General features: G+C 40.8%; 2 protein-coding genes across 4 annotated transcripts in view; both read left to right on the forward strand.

The window, feature by feature from the left end:
* CAPRIN2 (caprin family member 2) overlaps positions 1-6,705 on the forward strand; it is a 32,698-nt gene extending 25,993 nt beyond the window's left edge. Inside the window, exons 16-20 of the mRNA XM_021539990.3 lie at positions 262-445; positions 2,043-2,228; positions 3,461-3,561; positions 4,290-4,356; positions 5,792-6,705. Coding sequence (XP_021395665.1) covers positions 262-445; positions 2,043-2,228; positions 3,461-3,561; positions 4,290-4,356; positions 5,792-6,360 — 1,107 coding nt within the window. The 3' untranslated portion in view covers positions 6,361-6,705. The remainder of the gene's footprint in view (positions 1-261; positions 446-2,042; positions 2,229-3,460; positions 3,562-4,289; positions 4,357-5,791) is intronic.
* Positions 6,706-13,415: 6,710 nt separating this feature from the next.
* The window catches only part of IPO8 (importin 8), a 49,646-nt gene continuing 40,381 nt past the window's right edge, over positions 13,416-22,680 (forward strand). For all 3 annotated transcript variants that reach the window (XM_021539988.3, XM_021539987.3, XM_021539989.3), the window contains exons 1-2: positions 13,416-13,607; positions 21,867-21,948. In XM_021539988.3, coding sequence (XP_021395663.1) covers positions 13,524-13,607; positions 21,867-21,948 — 166 coding nt within the window. In that variant the 5' untranslated portion in view covers positions 13,416-13,523. The remainder of the gene's footprint in view (positions 13,608-21,866; positions 21,949-22,680) is intronic.

Here is a 22,680-nt window from a genome sequence, read left to right on the forward strand (position 1 = left end):
AAGAGCTTGTTGTATGGCAATTGTTCTGCTGATAGAGTACAGTAGCTATGGCCAATCAAGCTGTTCCTTGGGTAGTAGCTCCATAAACAGGAGTGTGTTTTCTAAGTTTACTGAGAGGGAAAAGGATACGTTGATGTATTTTTTTGGTTATTTCTAAGAAACAGCTGGTGTTCTAGAAATACACTAAAAAGCATAGGGTGGTGGCATTAGGCAGAGATGTTAGCTGATAGTGTTAAGCACTTGTTTGCAAATATGTTGTAGGTATTTAAAGTGAATGCACCACTGCCTCCACGTAAAGACCAGGATATTAAAGAGGATTCTTCATATTCTGTGGGATATAACCAGAGTTTCTCCACAGCAAGTACACAGACTCCTCCTCAATGCCAGTTGCAATCTTCTCATGTTGCAGAACAAACCTCTCTTTCACAAGAATCTCTGTCTTCAGGTGAGAACTGCACTTGTATCTGTATTTCAAGTAGTCTTTCAATGTGTTCAGTCTATAATAGTATTTAAATTCACTATCATGTGCTGTGAATACTTCTAACCCAGTGGAATTCTTAACAGGTGCTACAGAAATGTCTGATATTAGGCATACATCAACTCTAATGTAGTTGATGGTATGCAAACTTAATTTCAAAACTGCTAGGAGGATGAAAGGCTGGTTCAAACTTGTTTCTCTTAGATGAACAAACTGTCACTTACATGTCTGAATTTCCCAGTAGGTGAGACATTAAAGTATGTGGTGATACTTGCCAGTCAAACAATTATTTGCTTGGGATAGTAGCAATGATGAAATACTCTTATTTGGAACCATTAATTTGGCCTCTGGTAGGTAACAGTGCTGTCAGTGCTGGGAGTTGCTGAATGCTAAGTAGGAAAGCTGGGATAACTTTTCACTCTGACCTGAGAAATACTGAGCCTAGTAAGTGGTCTTGAGCTGTTGCATTCAACACAAACATGACCTACTTGATGTTCAGGTAGTACAAGAGGTGGATGTGTATAGCTGGCACTGAATTTGACATGAAACTGGTCCCTAAATGTTTTGAGGTTTTAGGATGAAAAAAAGTGACAACTAGGGACCTGTATTCATAAGGCTCAAGGTATTCATTGAGCCTGTATTCATTGGCTCAAGGGCGATTACAGCTGCTGTTCTCCTGCCAGAGTGATTTCCACAGGTCTTAGACTAGAAAAAGACTGACAGTGTGTGAAGTCAATGAGATGTTAAGAACTCAAAAGAACAGTGTAAGTGCAGCAGTCAGGAAAGCATGTTCAATGTTCCTTCTCATCACCTGACATTCCAGGTGATAAGCTTGCTGGATTTTTTTTGTAGAAAATCATATTTTTTTTAATAGCCTTGTACAATGGCTCTCCACACACTTCACATAGGGGTTTATGCTGTTGTTCTGGATCAATTTTAAGCTTTTTGGATTGAAATAAAGCATGGCCTTGTGGAAGTACATTTGTGGTTGCAAGGTTTGTGGTTAAAGCTAACCACTCACCCTTGTGAGTGAAAAGCATTCTTGAATACATTTTGCTTGGAGTTGAATGGCCTAGTATGTTGTAGGAATGTCTGTTGAAGAGACTGAACCCAAATATCTGGTTTCCATAGTTATCTTATTGCTATCTAGGTGTGATGGAGTTTGTCTTGCTGTTTCAAGGGATGTCTATACTGAGGTGACCTAGTTTATCAGTGAAAACTCTTAATCAAATATTACTTGATTTTAACCTAGATCGGGTATTTTCATGCTGCTGTTGAGCTTGTTCTTGCCTGTTGTCAAACCACGACACCTGTGCAACTGACTCTTGTTGAATGCATTTGGGGCTTGCACTGAGAGCCTATGCTGTCTACAGTAGATTTTAACAAGCACTACACTTTACAAAACAAAGGGAAGGATCCAATCACTTAATGAAGGGACAGAAGAACAGACTATTCAGAGCAGCTTAATTGATCTCTGAATGTCCTAATACTGCCCTTGCTTCTGTGTGTGGTAACTTACTGCAGTTATAAAAAGCTTTGACTTACCTGTGCCTTCTGTTTTAAGCAGTGAACTATCAACCTGATGGAGCTGTTCCTGTTAGCAATGGTAGCCTTGCCTTTTATCCAGCACAGGCTAATGTTATTCCCAGACCCCCTCAGCCTTACCTCAACAGTCGTGGGTCTGTCAGAGGGTCTGCTAGAGGTGGAAGGTCACTGGCTAATTCATATCGCTCCCCTGGTGGCTACAAAGGTATGTCTCTATTTACTGCCATCCTAAAGAAGATCTAATGTGCTGCCAGTAGAATGTGATTTAACACAGCACAGTATTAAATTCATGTTCTGTATGTGAAATGTCTCAAAACAAGACTTTTAAGTGGAATGTGCAGAGAATGGGGCCCTCTGTAGAATTTAGGGAAATTCATTCTAACTTTCATTTGTGGCCCCTGTACTTGAGGTGTCAGGCCAAATGGCAGAGCAATTTCATAGCTTGCCTAAATATGAAGATAGAAGCTTACACTAATAGGTTTTTAGATTACTCACATGGACTTTTCTGTTGGCAATTTCATTTGCTGTTCTGAACTTTTTACGCTTAATTCTTGGCATCTTGCTGACAAACTGGGCAGGCATCTTCCTCTTCACATACCACTTACTGTTTGTGTGCAAAAGAAGGTATTTTTTGCTTAGCACTGCTCACTTTAATATTACCAGCAGAAACCAGGATGGGGAGAGGCTCCCAGTAGTGAAGAGCACTTCTAGATAAATAACAAAGTGAAGAGTTTTAACAGGAGGCTTATTTGGTCTCTGCAGAGCAGTTATTCTTTGGCTGCTAGCTGAAGTACAATAGGGAGTTTCAGCAACTTTAAGCACAATTAAGGTTGTTGGTAGCTACCAGCTGTAGGTTGTGGCCTATTCCCCTTTGAAGTGAAGGGCACTTAGTCTGTGCTTCAGCCTGCTCAGTACCTTGTAGGAACATGTACCAGATGGTGAGTTTTATAGTTCTGACTTAACAGCAGGGTTTGATGGTGTCTGGTATGAAATCACTTGCAGTTCTGCTTTACTAGTCAAATAATAGCTTAAGTTAATAGGTAAAGAGGCAAAATATTATAGTAGCCCCTAAATGTATACCAGTAACAGCTCAGTGTATGTAACAGAAAAAGTGTTTCTTAATCCCATTTCTGGATTTAGCAAGCTATTCAGCTGTTCTGTGACATTCCATTAGTATCACAGGGAATGGATAGGGGCTGATTTAATATTTTAAAATACACAATTTTGCTATAGCCACAGTGTAAGTTATGAGTAGCTAATGAAATGCATTTCTTATAGGAGTGGCAAGGTTCCTATTCAATGCCAAATTTAAGAATAGGTCTGTTACTGCATAACTTAAAGAACATAATTGCCAAAAAAAGAGCTGTAGTTAAATTCTGCGCTTGTACTGTAAATCAAACAATGAATGATCCTGAATAATCAACTTTGCTTGAACAGGTTTTGATGCTTACAGAGGTTCACCTTCATTAACTAATGGCAACTATGGCCAGCTACAGTTCCCTGGTAGAGATTATGCTGGAATGCCATATTCTCAGAGGGTAAGTATTGACTTTATTTCAAGTAGCCTTCCACTGTGCAGGAGCCAAATCTTCTAACATGGTTGTTTTTCATTATTTTAAGAGCTGAACTATTACTTACAAGCTGGAGGTTAGTTTTCTTTCACAGACAAATCCTTTTGTGGAATGGTAGACAACGGCTGAAATAAGTCAGTTCAGACAGGTAACATCTCTATGACAGGTTGATTTTAGTCTGGAAGCAATCTTTGAAATGCAAACAGATGATAAATAACATATTGTATGAGTCTGGTCTATTATATTAAAAAAGTTGGCTCACTAAAATGCCATGTAATGAAAAATAATGAACTCCTAAATGGACTGTCTGAGAATGTGACTAGGCCAAAACCCCAAAAATAATAGAAAGCAAATTTAAGAAGGCAAAGGTTCCTGTTGTGAGCTGGGTCTGTCAATGTCTTCTGTGCAGGCTCATGGACTTAGAAGAGACCTGAGATTTAAGGGTATTGTTCAGTAACCTCAACTGCATCCATAGTTCAGAAGCTAATTTGCTACAACAGGCATCAAAGTAGATCTTGAATTTCATATACGCTATTATCAAAGTAAATTTTCCATAAGTAAAGTTGTTTCTCTGCATCTTGTTTCTGAACTCTGTAACTGTATTTTGGAGATGGAATTCATTGTGGAAAAAAGTGTATTTTCCTCAGTTTAGTTTAGATTTGCTTATAGCCATCTTCCTAACACTTCTCTTTCAGGATGTTAATTACCAGCAGTGCTATAAACGAGGTGGGATAAGTAGTGGTCCTCGAGCAAATTCAAGAGGTAAGGCCAACAGCAGGCCTCCAGAGGTCCAGCATGTGCCTAGGCATTGCAGCTGGGGTGTTACTGGGAACAGTGTGAGAAGCAGAATATGATCCCTCACCTAAATGATCTTGGAGTAAATTAACTAAGCTTAGCTAGAGGCTTGAGTGCTGTTATTCCACAGCATTGCACAGCAGAGGATTTAATTTCACTATTCTGTCTGGAGACTTCATGTCAAAATTTTGACACAATGGTGCCTTACTGAACTTCACAAATAACATAACTAGGAAAATACACAGAGAAGTTCCCTGTGTTCAAGGAAGAAGCACTGGGTTTTTCCCCTTAATTGTGTAGTCGCCCCTTAGTCTGGGTAGGCTATCAGATCACAGAGACTATGTAAAATTATTTTTTCTATGAAAATGTATTTGGTAATACAGGTTTATTCTGTATTTCCATAGTGGAGTATAAAACCTAAAGAAATAAATAAGGCTAGTTGTGTGCAAGCATGAATAGCACATGTTTTGAAGAGTTGGAAACAAGATGAATTGTTTCTACTATATGTGCTGGAAAAAGATGGACTTCCAGTGCTACAGGCGAGAAGTGAAATGAAGAGTAGCTGTAGATTGGCTAAAGGGAAATTATGGCATATTGTAGCAGCTGTTTTAAGATAAAACAGGTCATATCCTAACTTGAGGAATAGAATATACTTCAGAAGAGAACTAAATAGGAGATGATGAATGAACAGCTGATGGAAGTACTCATTAGCATTAGGATCTCACAGCAATTTCACTTATTTTAATGTCAGTCTTAAGGTGTTGTTTTCCAGTGGAAATAACAATGGTTTACAGCTTGACTGTGACTGCTCTAAATTTCTCAGATCTAATAAGGTTTTCATTCTAGACCATTTTAACTTGGATATTTGGGAAGATTAACAGCTTTATTTTGGGAGTGAGGTGAAGAAGACTTAAAAGCAACACTAGTTTGTCAGACTTAAAATATTCTAGCATCATAAGTTGACAAGCTCTATGAGAAATGCAGCTGTAGAAGAACAGTGTTGAGTAACATGAAGTGAAAATTGAGGTCTTGAAGATAACTTGGCTATGACTTTGTCAGTGTTTTCAGCAATTACATTTTACTTCTCAGAAGTTAGCATATACTTTTTAAGTTGACATATGACATACTAAAGCTAAAACTATTACAACCTGCTGCTCTCTTGTACTTGGAAGTATAAGAAGTAATTGTTCATAGTTCAGTTAGGTCTCATCCTGCTCAATGCAAGTGTGATGAATGTAAGCCAGCTTCAAAGTTGTGTTTTCACTGGGGTCCTTTGACAATCTGCTGTGGCTCAAAGATCAATCTGCTGCAAAGCCTGTACACTTGCTGCTTAAGATTATGCCCACATGCTGAATCGTATCCTTCTGTTATAACACTCACTGCTGCTAATGGTTTTTAACAGCAGGGTGGAGTGACTCGTCTCAGGTGAGCAGCCCAGAACGAGACAATGAGACCTTTAACAGTGGGGACTCTGGGCAGGGAGACTCCCGCAGCATCACCCCAGTGGATATGCCAGTGACCAGCCAGGCTGCCACCATACTCCCGGTGCACGTCTACCCACTGCCACAGCAGATGAGGGTCGCCTTCTCTGCCGCTCGTACATCCAACCTGGCCCCTGGAACTCTAGACCAGCCCATTGTGTTTGACCTGTTGCTGAACAACCTTGGAGAAACTTTTGATATCCAGCTTGGCAGGTTCAACTGTCCAGTGAATGGTACCTATGTCTTCATCTTCCACATGCTGAAACTGGCTGTGAATGTCCCTCTGTATGTGAATCTCATGAAGAATGAAGAAGTCCTTGTGTCAGCGTATGCGAATGATGGGGCTCCTGACCATGAAACAGCTAGTAACCATGCGGTCCTGCAGCTGTTCCAGGGAGATCAGATCTGGCTACGGCTGCATCGGGGAGCCATCTATGGAAGCAGCTGGAAATACTCCACCTTTTCGGGATACCTCCTTTATCAGGACTAAAATTCAGTGCAATGTTTACAAAAGAGCTGCTCCAAACACCTTGGTGAGGGGGGTGGGACTAGCTTTGCACTCTATTACTGACTTTATAGAGGATATGTGGTTCCAGTATTGGTGGGAAATGGTGGTCCTGTTTTGCAAGGTGAAATCATGGAGTTGGGGTACTGAATCAGCACTAATTTGGCACTTTATCAGTTGTGATGTAGCCTTGCTAATAAAGCTGTGAATGTATATTGTTTGCACTTACCCTAAACTGTATTAATGTCCAGCTTACTACACTATTGATTGCCTCAAGTATGGGCTATTCACAATGCCTTGTTGTGCCTCAATAAAACAAGTTAATATGCATTTTAGTATTAATCTTACCCGTAGTTTTAATTTTAAGATTTATCAATGACATTTTTCCTGATTGGTATATATGAATATTATATAAAATGGGTCTCCAAATTTCAATAATTTAGGGTAATTTGTATTAAACTGGGATTGTTTTAGTTCCTCTTAACGTCATTCTCAAGAGTGTTGCCTTGATCAAAAGGAATTCAAGATTTAGCTACCTTTTTTCTTTCTAAAGATCAAGAAATCACAAGTGCGATGCTACGTACTTGATTAGAACTACTTCTTTTAAATACATACACTGTCAAAATCTAGCATGGTCATAGCATCTGTCCTTCAGAAGTGAAGTAGTTTAAATTCTTACACCTGCAAACAGTCACTCACGGGGCTGCCTTACACTGTTATTCAGCTGCAATAGATTTTAATGTTGAAATTCAACTTTAGGAAGCATAAATGTGTATGGCTTCCCCTCTGCATGAGACAAGTCTGGTGATGAATGGATTTTAATACAGGTTACCTCCTAATTTCAGAGAACTGCTGAGGAACATGGTATTTGTAGTTGAAGCCTGGTGCTTGTATTTTACATCAAACCTGATCACAAGTGCTAGGAAGCATTTCTGAAATCCCTTTCTTAAAGCTCTTGGGCTTTTTTGACCAGCCTTCAGCACACTTGTGGCCTGAGAACTGAACAGCTATGATGTATGTCCTTGTCTAAGCTGCTGTGTCAAATACTATAAATAGTTTCAATGTTTAAAATGGTAATATGAACTAGTAAGAAGGTAGGTCACTGGCACTGTCTCCTTTCAAAAGCTTCAGTAAATTGTTTTAATAGCAGAAAGCACTTGAGCTGAGTGAACTAAATTAGCCAGTACACAAGCCTGACTGGTATATCTAAGGTTGAAGCTGAACTAGGCCGAGTGTAAGCAACTGAGCTATCTGCTTATTTAAATAAAAATAGGAACCTAAACTGAACAAACTTCAGAGCTGGTATCAACCTGCTGTTTCTAGCGGAGTGCTTTCAGAGCTTCCAACTTCAGTTTGCCCTTGCTATCATGCAGATGCTAAAACAAGGCTGGCATGACTTTATAAAGGTACTGGCATAAAGATCTTGATTTTGTTCCAAGCTTAGCTTTTTTTTCCTACACATTTTGAGGGGTATGAGGGAAATTGAGGTAGGATAAGCTTTGCGAAACCTAGTTTTTGCCACTACAAAAATGTCAAGCCTTAACTATTGTACATTAAGCCTGTGTTTTGTATTTTTAAACATGCTAGTTCCGACTTCAACCAAGAAAGAGGCTTATTTCTAGAACACCCACTACAGAATAAGTGGCAGTTTAACTAGATAAGAGGTAAACATTCCAGTTTCAGAGGTGTATCTTGTGTAATATGGATTTTTACATGCCTAGCTAAAAGAGTACACAGTTACAGCCAGAATTGTGCAGGTAAGATGAAATAGAATACTTAAGTATACAATTCCTTGACCATAAGTTATGTAATGGATTTTTTTTAAAGTGAACATTTTTAGGCTTCAACCTGAATCACAATAATCTCTACAGTAGTAGCTACTTTAAAATAAAATGTTTTGTTTTGTCCTGCTATTTTTATTTGAAAAGAATACACAACTTTGAGAAGTCTCATCCCTTAGAATAACTGAAAGATATGACTGATTTGTAGGTTTCACACATATAACTTTTTTAACAAGAAGTGTTGGTTTTCACTGTGTTTAATAGTCAGCTGTGAATGCAGGTTTTACGAACTTCTGTTACAAAAAGGAGGGTAAGTACAACTGAACAGGTACTGCCCTAAAGAAGGTTTCAGACTGGAAGCAACTCAAAAGGCTGTAACTGAACCTTAAATGCTAAGACTGTTTAAAAAAACACTACAGAAGACCAAGCCAAGCACCTTTTTTCCATACCCATAGCTGGCCAAAATCCACTGGTAGAAAATTGCTTTTCTGATCTCCAAAATACCTAAAAATGTTATGTCATATGATTTTTCCATTATCATAAACACTAGAGTAGGGATATCTCATGCTTCTAGACTAATAATTGTTTTTGAAAGCTTCTCAAAGGATTTCAGAATATTTCAGTGCATTTTCTACTGACACAGTTTTAGTCTAGCAAGTATGTCCAGACCAATGACCTAGTTCTTTATTCTGCTTCTGGGCAAAGCATTTAACAGGTGAGTTTCACAACCTGGAAATACTTTACTGTGTTGTTTTCATGTAAATACTATCTGACAGTGTAGGTTATATTTACACTTCCTTTTCCTCGGTAATTGTTAAATGAAGTTGATAGAATCATTGCATTAGGAAAAATGCCTTAACTATATAAACCTTATAATTGGCGCTAATTAAAACATACAAAGGAGCATCATCATTCTGCTAAATTTTCTAATGCTGTCTGCTGTGCTAATTGGATGCCACCTAAATTCTCTCTGATTAATTTCTCTCAGCCTGCTGAATATATACTTTAAAGGTAAGAAACACTACGTTTTCCTAGGGGGTAAATTTCTGTGTTTCCTTCTCTTGACATCAGTGAAATATTAGAATTAACCTAATTGGGAGGGTGTAATGGTTTGGCTGGGATAGAGTTAATTTTAATCAGGGTAACTGGTATGGAGCTGTATTTTGTATTTGTGAGGAAAATGGTGTTGATAACTTGGGGATATTTTGGTTATTGCCAAGCAGGCCTTGCACAGAGTTAAGGCCTTTACTGCCTCTCACACTGCCCCACCAGTGAGTGGTCTGGGGGAGCATAAGGATTTAGGAGGAGTCCTGTTAAAGCCAAGACAGCTGACCCAACTGATCCAAGGGATACCTCAGCCCAGGTGATGATGATGTGTTTAGCAATCCAAGTTGGGGGAAGAAGGAGGAGAGGGGGGCATTTGAGTTATGAAGCCATCCAATACATGTGGTGGAGCGCTGCTTTCCTGGAAATGGCTGAACACCTGCCTGCCCATAGGAAGTGGTGAATTAATTCCTTGCTTGGCTTTGCTTGAGTTTCTGCTTTACCAGTTAAACTATCTTTATCTGAACCCACAGGCTTTCTCACTTTTGCCTTTCCAGTTCTTTTCCCTGTCCTACTATGTAGCCCTGTGTAGGGCTGAGCTGCCAGCTCAGGGTGGGTTCAACTGTGACAAAGGCTTTCTTAACAGACTTGTGATTTTTGTGGGGTTTTTTCCAGGTCATGGAAGTGAGGGGAGATGATGAATAATCACCCACCACTGCCATGGCTGACTTCCTGCAGCTAAGGAAACCTCCATCCTGCAGGCTGCAGTGGTGGTGCAGAGAACGTCCCTACCCCGTCCTGCTGGTTAAGTTTAGATACCTCTTCCTCCCTGACTGTTTTGTTATCTACAGCTACTCCAACAAAACAGTCAGCAACAGAGATGGCTTCGGAATTTCTGATCAAGGGCTAAGACTGGAGGATTGGAATACATTTATCTGCTGCAGATCATCCTTGCTAGCTCTCTATTAAACTTACATGTGTCTTGTGAAGGGTATGAAAAGTCTGTTGTGTATTATAATTGGAGAGATGCCATACCATAACTGGGTAAAAATGAATTAACTCTAGTTACACGCTTGTTCACAAGTCTCTGATCAACTTAATTTTCTCCCAACTATAAACAATTATGTTAAGAATGAAAAAAAAAAAACTTATGCATTTGTATTTGTGGATTAAATGTTTCCTGGCAATGTTTTACTTGAAAAAGTAATATTGTGAATTACTAATCTGGCTGGAAAGTATTAGTTCATACAGCTTTTGGGCCCTAGAGTAAGGTTTAAGATGTGGTTGGTACGGAATGAAGGCTTTATGCTAAGTACAGATCCAATCACTTTAGTGCTTATTAGTTATCATTTAGTCATTAATTTACTACAATGAAATAAACCCTGCATTGAGAACAGTGGTTTACTTTTAGCCTGTAGCACATCACCCAGAGGAGTGCACTTTTCTTTCTCATTATTTTTCAGGCGTGTCTGTTACTAATGACAACTACACCCAAGTGCTGTCCTAAAGAGACTTGGTTGGCATGAAAAGAAAGTGGTTGTTCCATGCCACAGAAAGTGCGTTACGTGCAGCTGAGACCTCACCAGAAGGCATTTCAAAGCCACCAAAAGTCAAAGGACTTATTGCAAATAACCTGCAACATGTAAGGCTTTTCAAGTGTTCCCCAAAGTTCTTGAATTTAGTACTGTTATCTTGATGGCAACTCTGTAAAGAACCAAGTCTAATTTTTGTTCAGGGCAAGCTGGTTACTTTGAAAATCCTTGCTTTCACAACTGAATTCTAAAATAAGATTGTTTGTTCTAAATACTTTACAAAACTGTTGTCATAGCACACCTGAAAAGATTTGGAACTTTAAAAACCCCACATCTTTGCTTTGCATTATCTCCCTATCTCCTTTGTTTTTTTCCTTACTTGCATACTGGTGCAGCTTTGATTGAATTTGTTTTAGTTTTTAAATATCTCATTTGTCCCTTCACATTTGATCTTCTGTCACCAGCAGCTAGAGGGATGACAAGAAAAATCTCTGAGTTTTACCTCAGATTTTTTATTTGCAGAGTAGCAGAACAGATTTAAAAAACCAAACCGTTAATTGTAAGTAGATGAAACCCCAAATATTAACAGAATCTTTGCTGTAACAAAAAGGCATATGAATACTTGTTTACAAGCAGTTACTTTCATCCTGAAGTTTTTGAAGTCACATAAAACTATTTCAATTAATTACTAAACTTATTTTTAGACTAACATAGTCATTGGTATCTATGAAGGTTCATGTTGTACTGAAAGAAGTACTGGGCATCCTGAAAACTCAGGGAACAGGTAAACTACAATGCTTGCAACACTGAAAGTACCATTTTAAATGCAAGTGGTAAGTGCAATAAAATTCATTTTAGGAAGATAATACCCTTTAAAGATATTCTGTTCTTTATTGGTATGTTTTACATCACTAGCTCTACAGAAGTCCTTCAATAAATAAATTTAATAACTTTTAAGTTTGCCTACCACGGATGAATACATAGAAATGGAATGAAACAGAATTGCTCCTAAACAGTCCATAATATGCTAATTTGGGAAAAGGGAATAGAGATACACCACTACAAATCCTTTAAAGCAATCTGGATTTGCTATGATATGGAATCCAAGATTTTTTTAAGTGGGCAGTTTTCCCTGGACAATTTATTACTTTAATCAAAATGGGACAGCAACACAGAATTACCATAGTTAATAATATATACACTAACTTTTTACACTAAGACCTTTTTTGTTTGAATTTTATGATTACTGAGCATATTCTCATCTGCTTTTAAAAAGAAAGGGGAAGGTCAATGGAAGTGTCTATGATTTCTTGCTAGTTGCTGTAGAGCTGCATCACAGGAGAAAGGAAAGATAATAATCAGGTGTTCTGCAACACTTCAAAAGGTGATGAAAACCACAAGAGAGCGCACAAACTCCCTGTGCCAGATAGGTGCAAGTAATGGTGACAGCTGGATTCCTTTTAATTAGAGGCAAAGTTATGAAGGGACATTTTAAAAATTATTCTTAAATCACTTTAGTGCCAGCTGCTTTAACATTTTGGTTTATACTGTAATTACAGTGAACAAATGACATATTGTCCAACCATATAATGGGATGATCTTGTAATTGCTGTTGTGTTTCACGCCTCCTAAGCACAGCAAATAGTCTTTCTGTTCTTCCAACCAGTTAATCACATGTGTCTGGTTTGTATATATTATGTGAAACATCACCTGCAGAAATAACCAAAGGATTTGGCTCACCAAAACCACATTACTCAGAGGTTTTTCTGGTCTATTTACCTGAGAGTTACACCTTTGACAGACATCTTTGTTACATCTGCATATATGCTTAAATCTTCCTTTGGTTCACTAGCATATTCTAGGATTTAAGGGGGGAAATAATAAGCAAGAGGGTGGAGAATCAGGGTGGGGCAGGTGTTTGTGACTTTTGAAGTGTTAGAGGTGGTTTTTGTACATTCCTGACAACCTGAGGGATAAGCATCTCCCACCCCGTCTCACGCACAAACAGCATTAAGATGAGCAGACCCTTTTCAGGTTCTACTAATCTACATAATGATGAGGACAAGTATCACACAGAAACCTGCTCAGAAGCAGAGTAGGAATAATGATGCGTGACCCAACTGTGTGTTTTAGTGAACCCCTTGCAGCAAATTTCTGCCTTCCTGTATGTTGTCAGTCGTTCTTGTGCAGGGCACATCCCTGAGGCACCTGGATAAGTGTGACCAATGTCAGTTCTCCTCCGTGGACCTGACCTCATCACCTCGTCCAGTCCCAGTGTTCTCACTTAATTCTTGTGCGAACTACTCGCGGGATAGCAAATACAGAACACCCAAGCCTGGCATGAAAGCTGAAAAGCTACCTAGAAAAAGAGTAAACTATTAAGATAGAAAAATTGGATTTTAGAATCCTAAATTAAAAATAATCCGTGCAGGGCGCGGCGGGAGCCGCCCCCGCTATTCCGTACAGAGACATGGCCGCCCCCATGGAGTCAGGGCCTGCAAACCTCACTCCTGCCAGCCCTCCGGGCCGACTCCTGTCCGTACAACAAGATGGCGGCCATCTTTCGCCGACCCCTTCCCGAAGCCAGAAGGCGGCGCCGCGGCCGTAAAGCAGCGCCCGTTTCCCGATATCCAGCTGTCGCAAACCGGTGAATGGCTGTGGAGAGGGGCCGGGGGGGGGCTGGGGGACGCGGGCCCGCGCTGGTGGCACGGGGGGGCGGCGGTGCTAACGGCGGCTCCTCCGCGTCCTGCTGCCCCGGGAAAGCGCTGCCTGCCGGCGGGCGAAGGCCGCGATGGATCCCAACAGGATCATCCAGGCGCTGAAGGGCACCATAGACCCCAAGCTGCGCGTCGCCGCCGAGAACGAGCTCAACCAGGTGAGGGGGGACCCTCGGGCGGCCCGCCCCGCGCGCGGCACGGGGGCGTCCGGCCCCGCCGGCAGGGCCGGGGGCGCCCGCCCGCAGCGGGGCCGGGACCGGCGGGTCGCTGCCCGCGCCCGGCGCTGCCCGCCGCGCTGTGGCTCCCGGGCGGCGCTCCCCAGTGACTCCGCCGCGCTGTGGCTCCCGGGCGGCGCTCCCCAGTGACTCCGCCGCGCTGTGGCTCCCGGGCGGCGCTCCCCAGTGACTCCGCCGCGCTGTGGCTCCCGGGCGGCGCTCCCCAGTGACTCCGCCGCGCTGTGGCTCCCGGGCAGGCGCTGCCGAGTGCGGCCGCCCGGCGCTCGGCGTGGCGGGGCGCTGCCGCCCGGTGTCGGCGGGGATGACATTGGTGTGGCCCGGCGCGGGTCGCGCCCCGGCGCTGTGACGCTCGGGGGCGCGTTCTGTCCCGTTCGGCAGCACGGCAAGTGAAAGTTGGAGGAAGGCGCCGTAGGTTTCATGGACAGTGTATGTCGTGGCATCCTGCAGTTAATCATAGAATTGCAGAATATGCAGAGTTGGAAGGAGCTCATCAGGATCATCGAGTCCCAAGTGCTGGCCCTGCTGCCCAGCACCATCCCCAGGAATCCCACCAAATGCCCGAGAGTGTTGTCCAAAACTTCTTGAGCTCTGTCAGGCTTGGTGCTGTGACCACTTCCCCGGGGAGCCTGTTCCAGTGCCCAACCACCCTCTGGGGAAAAAACCTTCTCCTAGAGTAGCGGCAGTATGCACTGAATGAAACCCCAACCTTTGAACGTTTGAGAAAAGAGAAAGTTCCCTTGCACAGTGTAATTAAACTAATTTTTATGCTTTGATGGAATATTTGACCCATTCACTTTGAGGACTTGGGATTTTTTGGTTGTGTTGGTGTGTTAACAAAATAGTCAATGAGAATTGGTTGTCAGGAATTATGTTATTCAGGATTGCTCTTCCAGCTTAGTTTTATATTTAGGCAACTTAAAACTCCTTCTGAATTAGATATAGCTAATCCTTGCTTTAGCGGTTGGTAAATTCCTTTAGTAAATCAGTAGATTAAGTGCTGGACATTGAGAATGCTCCTGTGAATATTTAGATAAGGATACAAGGCTTTTTTCTTCTTTTTGTCACAGTTGCTTTAAAAATCCATCAGTATCTTTTTTTATCTCTACTGTTAAGGGCTGAGAGGGAAATGACAAATACTTGTCAGCAGCCTGTTGCACAGCAGTCAAAACAACAATACAAACTACTGCTACTACAGTGTTCTGTTCAGAGCAAAGAGGCAGCTTCTGGGTTCCTGGGTCCTGCTCCTAACACTGACATCACCAGTGAGTATGGGGAAGCTTAGGAAGAGCCTTGAAAGCATTTTAAGACTGAGAGCTGTAAAATGTTCTAAGTTTAAATGATGGATAGTGGAATTCTCATGAAAGACAGGTTTTAGATTCAAGAGTGCAAGCAGACTTACGGAGAACAGGTTAAGATGCAAATTTTTCTTTTAAAATACTTGATGCATTTTCTTTTTTTCTAACTACTATGAAGAATGAATCCTGGGATCGAGGCATGCTTATTTTTCTGTAGGCTTCCTGTTACCAGGTGAAGCATGATGTATCTGACATAATGTGCTGAGGCAGTGCTGGGTTTGACATGACTCTTTGGAGAAGAGGAACAAAAGTGCTCCTGAGCAGTGTTGCTCCATGTGGGACTTTGACATCTTGAAGCTTTTTAGTGCTTCTGAAGCAAGGTTTCAAAGTGACGTGTCAGATTCCCTTCCCGTTTATCTGATGGTAGTGTTGACATGTCCCTGTGTTCCTGCGAGTGCTGGAATCCAGGTGCTGTTCTAGCATTTATCCTGTTCTAGCAAAGGAACCAGTCCACCAACCAAACAGAAAATTCCCTGTCAATAAGTACCCAAAGTGATGATGGAGCCCTTGGCCGAACAGAACAGGAGTCATCTTTGTTCTGTTTCATAGTTTCAGGGATGCTGCTCTTGAGACACGTCCAGGGTGTTGAGGTTAAACTTGCCTGTGTTAGCTCATCTGCAGTGTACATTGGCATTCAGCTGTGAATCCAGGTACTGCCATGAGCTTCCCAGACACTGCAAATCCTACCAGTGCACCAAGATAGTGTCTGTCTGTGGGCACTTCAGTACTGTACGAGTACAGAGTCCTTTAGAACAATATCCTAACAGTCCTGACTCCACAGTTTGCTTCCAGTGTAGAGCATGGGAAATAGAGTTTTCATTAATGAAAGCTTTTCTACCTGTAAGACGTCCCAACATGTCTGAAAATGCTTCTTTCTCCTCTGTATGTTCCTGCACCTTTGTAAAGATACACCCAAATCAGTGAATTTGCTGTCTGCATTCTGGATTATCACCTAGCTGCATTCAGAAATGGAATCATTTTTTTCTGTCCTTTTTATATCTATTAGAATGCTGCCTGTGAATTTTCTTCTGCTTGCAGCTAGAAACAAGTGATGGTTTTCAGCCAGAATTAGTTTATGGTGCATTTATATCCATTTGTGCCAATCTTACTTCAGATTTCTTGGTACCCTCTCTGACAGATTTGTCAAAGGCTGATGCCCTAGAGGCCTGTTTTTCTAGCCTCAGCAGGCTGTTTCCTTTGCCATATCATAAAAATGAATTTATGAAATCTAGTAATAGGAGCACAGCTCTTCTCTGCACCAGTTTCCCTTTGAAATAATCCTTCTTGTGGATTCTGGTCATTTGTGTTTGCAGTGTTCCAGAAAGTCTTGTGCTCAAAGCTGCTAATGCCTCATAAAATACTAAATCTACAATTATCTTCTTTGTGTCCAACATCTACATGTTTCTTATCACTCAGTATACCAAAGTCCCTTGATCCTTTTATTCTGTTGTTGTTCTTCACTCAGAAAGCTCAACTTTTTAGGAGAAGTTCTGTCATCTTTGGGTACCTGACCGTATACTTTGGCCTTTTACCCCACTCCATTTTTGTTGGTGCAGTTTTATAGATCATTCAGTTCTTAGTAGGATTTTTCTGTTCTTTCTCCTTGGTTGGTGCTACTTCAAAATCATTAACAAACTTCACCTCTTTCTGTGATCTGAACACAACTATAAGCATGGGATTTATTTGAAATCTGATTCTTGCTAATTTAGAGCAGTTTCCTGCCAGATCAGTGTCTATGTCATGTAATTGCTGTCATTTCCCTTTTAGCCTCTTGGGTTTCTAAGTGTACCCATCTTTCCATCCTCCTCTTTTTCTTTTGCCCCCTTGCCCTGCCTTTTTTTAGTTCAGCTTTGTAATGTAATTAGCGTGCACTTGATGATGATATTTATCACTCACACTGTACTTAGTAGAACAGTTAGTTACCATACCAAAAAATATATTCAGTTTCTGTGCATCATTAGTCAGTATCTGTTCCAGGCTATTACTCCTGTTACATCTGTCTCCTGGACTTCAAGACTTTTGCTGGGTTCATTTATTTATTCATATTATGGTTATATGCTGCTCTCATGTGCCAATTCTTGGAGTACTGTGAAATATACTTTACTGAATGTACAGAGTTATTCTAATTTCAGTTCAGATAGGATTTCCATACAGTTTTTATACATTAATCTTCAGTGGCCCAGCATGCTGTAACACATTCCTTTGGCCTGTAGCAAAGGAGAAAACAAGAACTCAATTGCAGAAATACAGTTGGGCTTTTTAAATATTGAGTAGGAGTTACATAATTTGGCTTTGACAGCAACTGAGTAGCAATGCTGGAAGAAGTGTGAAAAGATTACCCAAAAGCAGAAGAATCCAGAATAAAGTTTGGCTTCCTTCTGTATCTTTCCATGTCTTTGTTGAGTTGGCTGTTATAGTAGGCAAGGATCTTAAGGCCACTCTGTAAGTGCCAGTGAGGACTTCATGATAACAAGAGGGAGAAATCTGAGACCAATTTGATGAGGAAGTTGACTTGGATAATTAAAATTTATGTGGAAAGTGAAGTTTCTTTGCTACTGGTTGAATTTGGCAGCAGAACCCATACAGGAAAGAAATTCAGGTGGGTTCTTACACAAGCTTATTTTCACTCTGTATGAAAACAGTGTGTTTTCTCCTCCCTACATAGTATCTTTGCATATAGGCAGGGAAAGAAAAAAGTATCTTTTGAAGTTCTGGTTTGTTTTAACAACTGTCTCTGACTGCCAGTGTAAAAAAACACGAATGAAAATGCTATTAACTGCTGCAGAAATACTGCTAAGTTTGCTAGTGGAATTTCTAAGTATACATTTCAGTACACAGAAACAGCAAATAAGACTTGGTAAACCAGGTAGCTGAGCATTTGGATCAGATGTATTTAAGCCTTGAAATTATCTTTGTGAAAAGCTACTCATAGGTTCAAGGTACAAATTTCTTCTGTGTGCTTGTTTTTGCAAACAAAGATGCAGTGCCTTGTTTTTTCAGTGATTTTTATGTGCCGCACTTGTATTCAGAGGTATAAAAACGATGTCTACTACTGGTAGAGAAGGATGATCCGGGCTTGCAGATCGTGAAGGAAGGCTTCCAGATTTCCTATATCCATTGTCTGAGAGTGTCCTGATGTTTTGCAGGGGAAGAAGCACTTTTCAGTGCCATTCTGCACTCAGGCGCTGGAGTTGCCATCAGTACAGTGGGAAGGTTGCTGACTCTTGTTCTGGAGCAGTTGTGGTCTTTAAATGTGACAACAAGCAAGACACAGGGTTAATGCTTCATGAAATGAGTTTAGCAGTGTATGGTGTGTGAAAACCTGAGAGCCAAATATGAACATTAGATGTGAAAAGTATTTGCTTCAGTTGGATCCATCTAAGGAGAATTTAATGTATTTTTTCCTACTTAGCTCTCCTTGTATTTTGCCCCTGTACAAGTGATGGTCTTTATTCTGATGTTGTTCAGTGGCCCATCTGAGGTTCACTTGTGTGTCATATGTTCTGTACCTAATCAAATGGAAGAGGAGATAGGCAGAAAAATATGTGTTCTCTGATCTTTTGAAACTTGGAGCTGTGATGGTGACGCAGGGAAGGATACATCAGGCCTAACGTGAAGGAACAGAGTACAAAAAGCTGTGCAGCTGCAGTGTACAGGTCCTGAGACAGTGGACACAGATGGAACAACATGCGTGGGTCATATGCATCTCTTCTCCACTGCTGTAAATATACCAAATTATGCCTTCCTAATGTATGCCTCTCTCAGTGTAGCTGCTAGCCTTGCACACTGCTGTATCCCATCCTCTCAATCCCAGTGGAAATTAAGTGAGATTCTCTTTTAAGATAAATGCTCTGATCTGGAATTCATACAAGAACAGCCTGTGTGTGTTTTACACAGCTTTAAAGTAATTACTTTTTATAAGTACTCAGTGAACATTTGTTTTTCAAAAACTTTCACTTTCTCTTTCAAAATTAACATGTGCCCTAGTGGATCAGCACTTTAACAAAAAGTTTTACCAGATCCTAGCAGTGTGGGTTCAAGGCAGTGTAATTATTCACCAAGTGCACAAAGCACCGTGCTGTGTTGTGGGAGTTGTGCTGAGGGTCTATTTTGGCCATCTGGTGCCTCCCTGTGGCTCCTGGGCACGGCTCTTCAAAATCTGCAGATAGTTTTGTGTTCCTTCTGTGGCACTGACAATATTCCTGCTCTCCTTTTGTTAAGGTTGAGCTGTAGTGATATAAAGAACTATCTTGTTGAACTCATCCAGCTCCAGGGTCTCTTCCATGTCCATTTCCATGTCACAGTATATACCTGACAATTGCTCTGCACCTGCTCCTGTGATAGGTCCAGCTTTGTTTGCTGATGTCCTGAGCAAGGCAGGGAAGGGACACATCCCAGGATCACAATTTGCATGACAACTAAACAGACGAGAATGTGCTGGTATAGGAAAAATGTTGCTGCATGCAGCTTTTTAAAAAGTCCTCTGTTCTAAAAATTGCAAACAGCATGTAATTTTCCGGACCCGGGTTTGTTGCTGCACAAATGAGCAGGATGTAATTTGAGCTTCACAAATACAACAGAATCGTGTGTCTTGTTTCTAACGTGGGCTCACAGTCTCTGTTGATCTCTGCAGTCTTCTTGTTTCTGATAACGAGTAGTAAACAGAGCTATGTAAAAATGTAAATTACGGGCACGACAGTATAAGGGAACAGAAGGATTTAATGGGCCTGGCGATCTCTGTAGGGGTGGTGGTGTGTGAAGTGTAAAGGCACGCACATAGCGCTGTGCCGGTGGGGATGGGACCCTCGGGGACACTGTGCCTTCCGTCTTCTGAACAGGTCTTTTGTCACTCCACTGCTTGCTGAGCGGATCTGGCACGGAGCCAAATAACCATATTTGTGTAGATCCTGGCAAAACTTCAGGGAGAGCAGTTGTTCACCAGCACAAGTAGTATTCATAAAGCTTCCTGAAGTAGCAGTGTTTTTAATGTAGATTCAGTAAAAGCTGTTAGGACAGGGAAAGGGAATTAATACTGTTAGCACTGTGTGCAGCCTAAATGTGCTACTGGTATGATTGCAGCAGGAAACCACCACAAATCAAGCAACCCCTCAAAGCTGCATTTTTAAGTGGTGTGTTTATAGTAGTAAAAGCTTGTAGATTGGGTCTGAGAACAGTGTACAGGCACTGTTGAGAACAAAAAGGATGGTTAGAGTTTATACATGGTTTTAGTTTTCTGTGCTGCTGTGATTGCTCGTGCTTTCCTTATCTCCGTGCAACTTGGGTGTTGAGTACTAGAGGATGCTGCAGTTGGCTGTGGCCCTGTCAGAACCCACCAAGGTTGTCTAGTAGTGACTGAAGGGCAAGCTTTGTACTCCAGGATACTGGATTAAAAGGTGATCTTTGGAATCCAGTATGCTTCAACAAGTTCAGCATGTCTGTATATAAATGGAGTTCCTGTGCTGGATGTTACAGCTTTTACTTTATTTGGAACATTTCTTAGGGATAATTAAAGTTTATAGAGAAGGAAATTGCAGGAGAGTATGCTTTTGATTTGCCACTACTGCTTTTATCTCACATCTGTGATTACTCTGTAAACATCAAATGACTCTCTGAGTTAGAATTACAGTATCATTATAGTGAACAAAATGCAGGACAGAAAGTTAAGTGATTTGGTGAAATTAAAGAATGATAGTGTCATGATGCAGCTGGGACACTTAGACATCATGAAAGCAGTGTAATTTTACCTTGTTATGGATATGGTAGATCAAAGAACTGGGGACATGAAGGGCAGCAAGTATCTTTTATTTCACAGCTTTTGAATGAGGCAGAGTTTATGGGAGGATGTTCTATACTTGTGCTTTAAGCACAACTCTGGGAACAACCATTGAACTGCCAGGCATAATCTAGTGGGAAGAAATACTATAAAAGGTGAAATACAGAAAACTGCTGCAATCTAGCCCCAAGAAACCTCTCTCTTTGAACATAAAACACATGGATGCAAGGGATGAAAGATCTGACCTACCACTACTGATCTGCCAAGGCTTAGTAGTAACCGTACCATGCTGAGTCAGTGATTCCTCACTGGAGGAGCCCTGGTGGATAGCAGCAGGATAATGCTATCAGATTGTCACATCTTTTAAATCTGGTGTGCTTTGCTCAGAAGTTCACTGAGCATTGTTTTCTCTTTGAAATTCTTCAGCTGCATGACTGATGTAGCGTTTGAAAAGTTCTCATGAAGGCTTTGGGTTTTGAAGTGTTGTCTGCCTACACTTGATTTTAATTGAAAATGCTTGTCCCACTATTTCCCCAGTTTTTATTGAGATGCACTGTATATCTAGTTTGCTAAAAGATAATTGTATATAGCTAAAGCAGATGAAGTTTACACTTGAAAACAAATCTAAATGATTTTTTAAAATCTCTTTGCTATTGCTGTTCTACCACAAACTATTTTGCTAATAAATAGCATGTATTGGTGAAGCTTGTCAATGTCCATTTGACTTATGCAGCTAAGTTGAACAATTCAAAGACAGGTTATCTAGTGCTTTTCACTATGTATTCTTAGAATTATTTAAATATTCATTATCACTAATCTCTAACTGAGACTCTTTTCACATTACTTATTCTGCAGTTACAGGCTTTGCTTTTACAAGTAATTATTTGGATTTCTGCAGATCTGGGTAAATTCAAGTCCTGAAAACTTTCATACATCATGAGGAGGATGCAAAAGCAGTGCAAAATACTTACTTTGTATTCCTTATTCAGCATTTGCTAGTACAATCTACTTTAAACATAATGACTTGCTAACTGTGTTGTCTATGTATTTCAGTCCTATAAGATCATCAACTTTGCTCCAAGTCTGCTACAAATCATAGTATCCGATCAAGTTGAATTTCCAGTGCGTCAAGCAGGTGGGTTAAAACCCCTTGTTCTGTTTTCTTTCAGTAAGTGTTACTTGAACAGACTCTTGAAGTGTTACGATGTAAGTCAGTTCAGGTTTGTTCTGAATGAGGAAATTAAAAGAATCTATCTCTGCTGTTTCTTCCCATCATAAGGATCAGCTAAAACCATGGGTATAGGGTAGAGTCCTACTTTGGCTTTCCCTGTGTGTGTAGTGATCCCTACTGGAGTGCTGTGATACTGACAGGAAAAAAGCACAAGTTCTCAAAACTGAGAACCCTTAGGTATTATTTCTCCTGGTGGTCCAAGACCTTCTAAGACAAGTGTGAATCTAAAAATAGAAAAGGGTGTCACATTTGAGTACACAATTCTCTATTTGAATCTCTTTTCCCTGGAAAAGTGAAAATTTATAAAAAATGGAAATCACTCTTTAATTCATAGATCAAGGGTAGTCACATACATTTAGTCAGTATCTTGGGACTTAAATAAGTAGATATGAAAGAAGGCCACATCACTGATAAGTTGCACAGTTACAGTCTGAGCATGTCTGGAGGGATTGCTCAGCTGTGTGTGTGAGTTCAGGTATAGTGGTGCAGTTAACATTGGTGCATGCATTTGTGGAAGATCAGATTCTAAATTCTCATAATCCATTTTAACTACTCCTGTGTAGTATGTTTGTCAGATACAGAGACTGTTCAGATCTTTTAGTAAATGAATTAATACTGTTTCATTCACAGCTTTGT

The sequence above is a fragment of the Lonchura striata genome, chromosome 5, assembly GCF_046129695.1.
Source record: "Lonchura striata isolate bLonStr1 chromosome 5, bLonStr1.mat, whole genome shotgun sequence".
Lineage (NCBI taxonomy): Eukaryota > Metazoa > Chordata > Aves > Passeriformes > Estrildidae > Lonchura > Lonchura striata.